Here is a 9,170-nt window from a genome sequence, read left to right as displayed (position 1 = left end):
TTATAATTGATTATTTTCTGATTCTGTATTTGGGTTTTCCCCAAAATTTGTTCTTTTTTATGTTTTTATTGAATTTTAATTTAATATAATGTTTTTCTTATTAAAAATAGGATCATGAAGAAATTTAAGGAATTTGCCCAGAATTCAGAAAACCCAGTAGTTCTGAGCACAATTAACGACATAGTAGTGAGATTAGAGGAAAACTTATTCAGTAAAGCAACAAGCAAGGTAATATTACCTTCATCAAATTACTACAGTATTCAATGATCCTGTTGAACTTATGATTTAAATCTTTATTACTGAGCTTAATTACCCCTAATATTCCTATGTTGTAGTCAAATATGACCATTTTCGTGTATCCGACGACATTCATAGAACTGGTGGAGATTGATCAAGAGTGCAAGTTAATTGCCCCTTTATACTCCTTCCGTTCGGATTTAGTTGTCATATGAGTAGTTCAAATTATAATGACAATTAACTTGATGGAGTTAATGATGGTTTGGACTATTCTTTATCTTATAAGATTTGCATGAACCAATTTAAAGTAATTATTGGCCTTGGTAAAAGGATGCATAAGATGATTGATGAACATATAGTTCTAAAGATAAGCACCTAGAACTCTAGAAGTTACTCTATTTTCCAAGCCTTAAAGGAGTTTTGTTCTTTGACTGAATTTGTGTACAACGATTATGCTCTTTTATTGTTTAGTTGTAGGTGTATGATGGTTCGATCTCTAAGATGCGTGAGGTTTTTTTACTCATTTAGGTGTACCGAACCTTGGCTCCTACCAATTCATCAACAAACTGAATTTTGATAAACAAAAAAGGTTTTTGATGGTAAAAAAAAGATTGATTATGTAGGTCTAAGTTTTGTTTCTCATCTTTTGCTGTTTGCAGGATGATTATTTAGCTAAAGTGCTACGAAAGTTGAACTTGGGTTGATGCTGTGGCAGCACCAACAACAGGTAAGAGGTTTAGTTTATTCACATAATTTTTGGTAGTTTGTTGTCATGTGTTTTTATTGCTTTGTGCTTGATTATGTGTAGAACATGTACACAAAGATTAAATCTAAAGTTGGATTAAATTTAAATGACCACAGTAAATTATCAAGTTACTGATTAATTGCTATGGAATTGATCCAAGCGTTCTTCATGCTCATCTATGGAGCCAACATGACTCAGATAGAGCCAAAAACACGAGTTTTACAACCCAAATGTTGCTATGTTGCATGATGAAGGGTTATAGATCACCATTAACTCATGCAATAAGTCCATCATAAATTCCTCAATAACTTTTCATAAAACTGATAATTAAAATTGAAGTAACTGTTCACTATTGACTTTCGTAACTGATGAATGAGAAATGGTCCAAACATGTCATAATTGGCATTGAGGAAGGGGTGCAAAACACAAACTTCCTTGATCTCTGAGAAAGCTTCTTTAGAAGGTTGGCACGGTTGTGCTGTACACCAGAAGTCAACAAATGTTCATTTGGACTTGGCATGATGGATTGCACAAAATTATCATAAATCTTCTAACCAAAAATGGATTCTAGTCATTTTGTTATATTGTTGTATCTTACTCTCCTTCACCTTTGCCCCCCCCTCCACCCCCCCCCCCCCACTATTAATTAAATTCTCACATAGAGCTTAGTATTTGGCTTTTAACAACTTATTGGCAGCCTTTGCTCTAATTTGGACTTTTGACAGAAACTTGTCCAGTGTTTTGCTATGCGATGTGATCTTGTATATCTCATCTATTTCATACGAAGTATTATATATATTATGTGATTATGTCAGCCAGTCTTACCTGATCATGTTATATATTACACAGTAAAATTTATTGTTAACTTTATGCTAGATATTTGATAAGTAAAGCAATGTTGCAATTGACATTGAAAAGTGCTGTTTCAAATTCATGTTAGTGGATTTTTAAAGTAATGTTGGCTTCGCTCATTGTCATTATCACCTAGGGAATCAGCTGTTGAATACGTCAATACAGAGGCAAGCTGTTGACTCCAATGATTCTCAAAATAACCTCAGTGGCAGCTGTCCACTTCAACAAAGCCACCAATTGCTTCAAAATGAACCACAGGTGTTGCAAACACCTATGCCAGCATCATCAGTTATGCAACAAAACAATCTAATTATACAACTGGATCAGATACACCAAGATCATCGATTTGGGCATCATAATGTTCTTCCATCTGCTCAACAGTATTGCTCAGTGAAAGAACAAAACCGTGTAGAAAACTGCCAACAACCATCACAATTCTTAAGTCTGCCGGTCAGCTCACATGAGCAGAGTATTCAGTTTCCTGATGCTAGGCTACAGGAATCTCACATGCCAAGTACTTCTCCTCATTCTCAAACCTTAGTTGGTAAGAATAAGCATAGTTCTCAGTCACAGATGACAAGTGCAAAAGCTGCATCAGGTAAGAATATTATGAATCACATCATATGTTTTTTTGTGTTGTTTATTTGTGGAGGAATTTGTGCAGTGAGAGTTGTCTATTATACTGATCATATTTCTGAGTATTATGCTGCCTTCTCTGTAACTTCTGTTTGCATCAAGAACAATGTTAGTTTATCGGTCAAATATTATGCTTAACAACTCACAAAAAGGTGTGAAATTTTTAATGTGTCTGTTTCATGGGAAAAGGTTACTACCTTAGAACTTATTAAGAGTTGGTAAACAGAAGACTGAATTCTGTTTTTTTTTTTTTTTTTTTTTTTTTTTTTTTTTTTTTTTTGTCATCATGATACTGCTTAAGCTTTTCCGTACTCATGTTCATCAATACGCATCTTGTTAAAAAAGCGAGTAATAAATAATCAACTTTTTTGCACAAATCCCTTCAAGGTTCTAAGTCTGCTTGTATTTGTGTGTGTGTGTTGTGTTGTGTTGTGTGTGTGTGTGTGTGTGTATATATATATATATATATAATTAACATTTGTACTTTCTTTTACATGCTCAACTGTCAATTTTGTATATTTGTTTATAGTCTATAATTTGTTGTCCCCTCAATTCTCCTAATATCTTAAGCTGTAACTTTTTTCATTTTAAAATTATTGCCTCTTCAGCATCTGTCTCCTTTCCTGATGCTGGCAATATCAATGCAGCTGATTGGAAGCTTCTCATTGACCAGGTCTGAATTTTTTTTAATCATTATGGTTTTATTTCTATCATGGATCAGGATAACCCCTGAGTTGCTGCATATTTCATTGTTTTTTCATCAACTTCGTTTATCAATGATTTTGGATCTTCCTAAATAATATGCTTTAAATTTTCATACAGTTTTTATGGAATGATTTGCCCTCATTTCAAACAAATTTCAATTAAATATATTTTTTAAAAAATCAAACAATTTTGTAATTTGAAGGATTACTCCTGTTATGTAATTCGTGAAAGGGAATAATTTGGAAAAAAAATCTTGTGAAATTGGAAAAAAGTTTTCCCAGTCATCTGCTGAAGGCAGTAGATTGTTAAATTGCCATGAGGGCTAGATAAACTTTTTATATTATACAATATACATACCTCTCATTCTATAGTGGGTAGATCATCATTTATCAAACATTATCAATGAGTTTTGCTGGACACATTGCAGTATCAACGTGCTAGGTCGACGTACTTACCTGAGCTAAATAAATTACTAAAGAGAGCTGAGGAACAGTGTTTTCAGGTATCTGGTAGTAGTTTATATTCTCTATGTATTATTTATTTTTTTATAATTTTTAAATTTTAAATTGGCTTACACTATCCCTGCTCAAACAATTGCTGAAGAACCTTAATGATTATCTATTGCTTGAATGTGTATTCTGTGATGCAGGGACAGAATGCAAAGCAACTTGAAACAGTTAAACGTGCCAGGGATGTGATTAAACTGATGATCAAGTTTTTACACATTCCAGAAAGTGAATTGTTACACATCTCCAAAGAAATAGTGTATCAGTATTTGAACCAAATTATACAATACTTCAATTCATTAAGTAAGAAGAGTACTACTTCTTCCAGTAATCAAGCACCACAATCCTCTCATGGACAGATTCTTGTGAACAATGTGCTAATGACGCCATTAGTGAATACCACCCTGATAAGAAAACCCATGTCACAGAGGCCAGAGGATGGGTCTTCACATTCACAACCAGGTGTTCTGAATTCACCTCTTTATGATTCTGCACACGCAACAAAGCAGGTGGATATGAAGACCCTGCAGCTCCAGGTTCCTGAGGACAGTGCAGACAAAAATGTTGTGAGTCTATAATGCTTGATTGCATAATGTTTTATTGCTCTCAATTTTTTGGGTGTGTGTGTTTTTTTTGGTCATGATATCTCCTGTTCTTTTGACAGAAGCCACTCACAAGGTAACACATTTAGAAGCATTATTGAAATTTGTGCTTTGGGCCTGTGCTGATTTCATAAAATATCTCATACGATTCTATATGGAAATGCTTTAAGTATTTGTATATCCCATCCAATTTCATTCACAGAAAATTTAGCGCAATATACTAAATGAGCCATAAGTATACTTAGTTATTGAGTCTACTTTTGTAGATTGATCTTGCTTGTATTATACTTTTTCTCCAATCTTTGTTATGACGTTGATTTTAGATGTGTTAGAAGTGTTTACTCATAAGCTATGCTGAATTCTGATACAAGCTTCCATGCTAATTCCAGCATCTTAATGTGAAAAAAAATCCACAACAAAATCAGATAACAAGTGTGAACCAGACTACAGAAGTTCTGCGAAAAAAGAAGCCACAAAATCTGCCAGAAAAGAAAAGTGATTACATGAATTCAATGTTCCCACCAATGACAAAAGCCACTTCCAGGACTATTTGTCAGCAATCATCTGGTACCTGCCTTATGTCTGCTAAACCACTCCAAAGTTATTCTGCACAACCCGAGAAGAAAAGAAATGCATCATTTGTTTTGGATCATAGAGAAATGTCACATCCTAAGCCCATAGTCATTGCAGTTGATTCACCTTCAACTCCTATTACACCAACTTCTGCACCAAAGGAAATTGTGAAGTCTGCTATGTCTGTTTCTCCTACAAAGTTTCAAGCTAGCAAAGCTCAATGTGAGACTGAGGTACAAGACAAGGATCTTGACTTTGAAGCACCTGGGGTATTAGCTTCTCCCTTGCCTTCTGATTCCATTGGTCCAGAAAATAACCAACTTCCACATTGTGCAAAGCGGCCTTTTGAGCGCTTAATTCAAGCAGTATGTCTTTCAATTCTTGTTCTGTTTCATCATGTACCTGTAAGGCACCCTGTGATTTATGCTTTACTTAATCACTTCTTAACAACATTCTGTTTAATAAGATAGGGAAGAGCCAAGTATAATGTGCAGGTTTTAGTAGTATCACTATAAAGGTTCCTAGATTGCTAGTAACCCCTGCCTACAATCTGCCTGCCACTGCCTGGAAAGCTAGACATATTGTTTGATTAATTAGCTGTATTTTTACGGTTTGTGTCTGCCCAAAAAAAAAAAAAAAAACTTTGATCTTGGAATGTGTAGTCAAGTGTAACATCTAAAATTTAAAATTAAGGAGTGATCAAGTAAAAAAAATGTTATACTTATTAGGGGTTTGGATGACTATGTAGAATATGCCTTGTGCAGTGGTATTTAGTGAAAAACCTGGTGGATATTTTTTTTTTTAATATTTCTTTCTTTGCCTATCAGGTGCAGCGTATTTCTAAGGAAGCTCTGAGGAGTTCCATGGATGACATTGCCTCAGCCATGAGTGCTGTGAATAACTTGCCCGCATATGCAAATGATGTTGATTCACCAGCAGTATATTGTAGTACTGGCGATGGATACACATCCTGTAAAAAAATGAAACGTGACATAAATTCAGTGAGAGGGGTTGTGTCGGCCTTGAAAAATTATGGTTCGTGCAGAAAAAAGTCGAGAAAAGAGGTATAATACACTTTCCTGCAGCATAATTTAGCATGAGCAAATAGTATTGTTTTTAGTCATAGACAAGATGTATGTTCTTTACAGCAAAATCATCTTTGAACTAGAGTTTTGAGGCCTTATAAATGTCTGTATGTTTTATATTTTACTGATTGGAAGAGTGAAATTTTGATATACATTCTTAGAAAGCATGGTAAATTAAATCTGTAAGAACGGCATGCTTATGCTCTTTCATAATATCTCGACTTTGTGCAGGTCAATAACGATTTAATGGATGGAATTAGACAAACCAACCAGAGACTTATTGAGACAGTGCTAAAAGTATATTGTGATTTTGATTCTAGTCACGATGAGACCATCATCAAATGTACCTATAAACCTGTGTCCTGTAGTGGAAGTTTTAAGAGACATTTTGGATTTATGGAATCAGTATGTTTTTTCATTCTCCGCTCACAGCTGTGCTTTGCTCTTTTATTTAAAACCATACTCATTCGGTCATTGTTGTCATATTTAACTTGCAGATGTTGACTCTTTCAATCGAGATTCTTGTTCCTTCGTACTACCCTAATACCGCTCTTAAGATCTTAGACAGGCAACCTGATGGATGCTGGTGAGTGAATATTTCAGTTTCTATTTCTTATCTTCTTTTTACAACTCATGCTTGAAATGTATATAATGACTAATGAGGTTGGGTTTCGATAAATGAAACTCAAATTTGTCATTTTGTTTCAGTAAAGAGACTAAAGATTTGACGGAGAAGGCAAGAGCTAGATTTGACAGGTGCATTAGAGGCCTTGTGTCGCTAGGACTAGGAGACATGGCTCGAGCTTGGGATGATAGTGCTCGATCTGTTATTTCCGACTTTACCCTTGGTCTTGGAGGAGAATCTTTCAGCTCTAAGTATGGCACCTGGGAGTGTGTTTCAGCAGTTTGATGAAAATCTAAGTGATATATATAGTAGGAAAACAGAAGTGAGGAACTCTCATTCTGAATTTCTGATGCTCGGTTGAGGCTATTAGGATATTACTGCCTTGTCCCTATCTTGTGAATATGCCAATACCAATATAAATATAAAATACTTTTTGGTAAATACGTTAAGAGGTTGTTATATACACCCGGTTGTACCGTATACCCATGAATATTTATTCTCATTTCAATAATTATTTTTCATTTTATCATTAAATGAAAAGCAAAAACTAACTTTAGGTTAGTTGGGTGTACTATATACCCGGGTGTGTATAAAAAATAAAAATAAACAGTTACTCCCTCCGTGTTTTTTTAATTGTTACTGTTTGACCAGCACATAATTTTAGGCAATTTAATTGACTTAAATAAAATAAGAGGTAAGTGGAGTAGTTGAAATATTAAAAAATGTAAAAAAAAAATAGTGAGGTTAATAATTTATTGAAAAGTAATGAATGTGAGAGGAGAGATATAATAAAGAAAGTTATAGAGGGTTTGGGTGGGGACCATGAGAGGAGAGAGATATAATATTTTAATATAGTTTTTTGCAAAAAAAGGAAGTGAACATTTATTAAAATGCTATTGGTTTTTATATAATTATTGTTGAATTGTTGGTCATAGAGTCTATATGGTTAATCATAATTGCTTGGATGACCGATGCTGAAACTAAACATTGATTTGTTCCCGTAATTTACTGCATTTCTAGAAAAGTTGCAGTATGCTGATGTGTGGTTCCTCAGATATTTTTTCTTCATTTAAGAGTGATTTATGTCCTTGTTTGTAGTATGGGATGCTTGTTACTTATGTAGCTGTTTGTCTACCTGCATATCTGTTTGCCGTGATAAATCTTTCAAAAAAAGGAGTTGTGCTGTGTGTTTGCAATGCCTACTCAAAATTTCTTGATGATTAGGAATGATGACATTGACCATGTGTTTAGTATTGAAATTACTGGTATGCATATGGCGTTATTAGCATTGCTCTGTAGGCTGTGATAACTCTTCTCAAGAATGAAAATGTCTCCGATATTGATCGTTGAAGGCTGGTAATGTTGTATGCTTTGCGCTTTGAAAAGGAAAGTCCTGTCCAGCTGATGCAACTTTTCAACAAGCTTGCTTCCAAATCAGCAAAAGTACAAGCCTGGGGTAATGCAGCTAATTGACATTGACTCTGAACTTTCTGTGCTACATCTGCTTAGTTTGTTTGTTTTGCTCTTTGAAATCTAGTTTTAATGCCCCTAGGGTAGATTTCTCCTTTTAGTATTGTCAATTAATTGAAGAACTCGAACTTCATTTGACTGTCCTCACTGCATGAAGAATGTATTTACTAATGTATTTGCATATCATCAGTGAATGCTTTTCTCATCACTCTGTACATTAGATTTTTCTTATTATGAGGTATGCCAATCTAACTGGTACTTGTTTCCCTATTCTTCGAGGTAACAGCTGGTACAGTTTCTTTTGAAGCAAACTGGTGTTGAAGTTGATAAGCGTACTGGGGACTTGCTCGTAACATGGTCTGTGGACTGAAGGTTGTGACATTTGTTAGAAACTATGCTAGTTTCTGATACCTTGAGATTAACCTATAAATTACTAGTTCATGACAGCACGAAGCCATCAAGCCATGTTGGGTAAAAAATGCTTTTAGGCCAATTTTTTTATGGAAGCTTAGCTCGGTGTAACCCATTTCTTCAGCCATGTTTGCTGTAATTTCCGAACTCTTGGTGAAGTGTGTGTATGAGGCTGAGCAAGAGCCCATCAATTATCGTGCCAGGTTACAAACTGTTGGACTATCATATCTCGATGGTGCTAGCTAACACTAGTCTCTTTGGTGGACAATGTAGAGGGTGTTTGTTGATTGAAATTTTGTATACTTCTTTGATACGAAAGAGGAGCTGTATCTATAAAGGAGAGGAGAGGCCAAACCGTCAAATGTAGAAATCAGATAAGTAGAAATAGAATGAATTTAACATACTACTTCCAAGTTTTAAGTGTTACTCTTTGAATTTTTCCATTATATTCACATAATGGTTTTGACTTGGTTATTTTTACTAAGAGTAATATATTAAAGCAAATGTTATTATTGGAGATTACATATTAGTGTAAAGTAGTTGGTTAATTGTATTCCTTGGCTAATGTAATTAGTAGTATAAATATACACAAATAGTATGATGTAATAGTATCTTAGTATTATTCTAAGATTTTCATTCTGAAATAATACACTACTTTCCTTTTCTCTCTCCTCTCTTTCTCTCTTCCTTCCACGATACTGATTGGAGCAAGCTACTTCCATG

The 9,170-nt window shown here is 34.5% G+C and overlaps 1 protein-coding gene across 1 annotated transcript; it reads left to right on the top strand.

The window, feature by feature from the left end:
- The first annotated feature begins 1,877 nt into the window (after positions 1-1,877).
- On the top strand, positions 1,878-7,199 carry LOC110714846 (mediator of RNA polymerase II transcription subunit 15a-like). The gene is made up of 10 exons (XM_021893397.1): positions 1,878-1,917; positions 1,971-2,432; positions 3,079-3,143; positions 3,603-3,677; positions 3,825-4,247; positions 4,673-5,221; positions 5,684-5,920; positions 6,173-6,346; positions 6,439-6,527; positions 6,650-7,199. The coding sequence occupies exons 1-10, from the start codon at positions 1,878-1,880 to the stop codon at positions 6,849-6,851; spliced, it is 2,316 nt and encodes a 771-aa protein (XP_021749089.1). The 3' UTR covers positions 6,852-7,199.
- Positions 7,200-9,170: the final 1,971 nt, after the last annotated feature.

Source organism: Chenopodium quinoa, unplaced genomic scaffold (genome assembly GCF_001683475.1).
Source record: "Chenopodium quinoa cultivar QQ74 unplaced genomic scaffold, ASM168347v1, whole genome shotgun sequence".
NCBI lineage: Eukaryota > Viridiplantae > Streptophyta > Magnoliopsida > Caryophyllales > Amaranthaceae > Chenopodium > Chenopodium quinoa.
The sequence above is the reverse complement of the archived record's forward strand: the minus strand, read 5'-3'. Positions and strand labels throughout refer to the sequence as shown.

What these genes read in the sequence shown, in the direction of transcription:
- LOC110714846 (XM_021893397.1), top strand. Translation starts at nt 1,878, where the DNA reads ATGTTGCAATTGACATTGAAAAGTGCTGTTTCAAATTCAT. An exon ending in AAGTGCTGTTTCAAATTCAT is followed by an intron (nt 1,918 to 1,970) that starts GTTAGTGGATTT and finishes ATTATCACCTAG; the next exon opens with GGAATCAGCTGTTGAATACG. An exon ending in TTGAGCGCTTAATTCAAGCA is followed by an intron (nt 5,222 to 5,683) that starts GTATGTCTTTCA and finishes TTTGCCTATCAG; the next exon opens with GTGCAGCGTATTTCTAAGGA.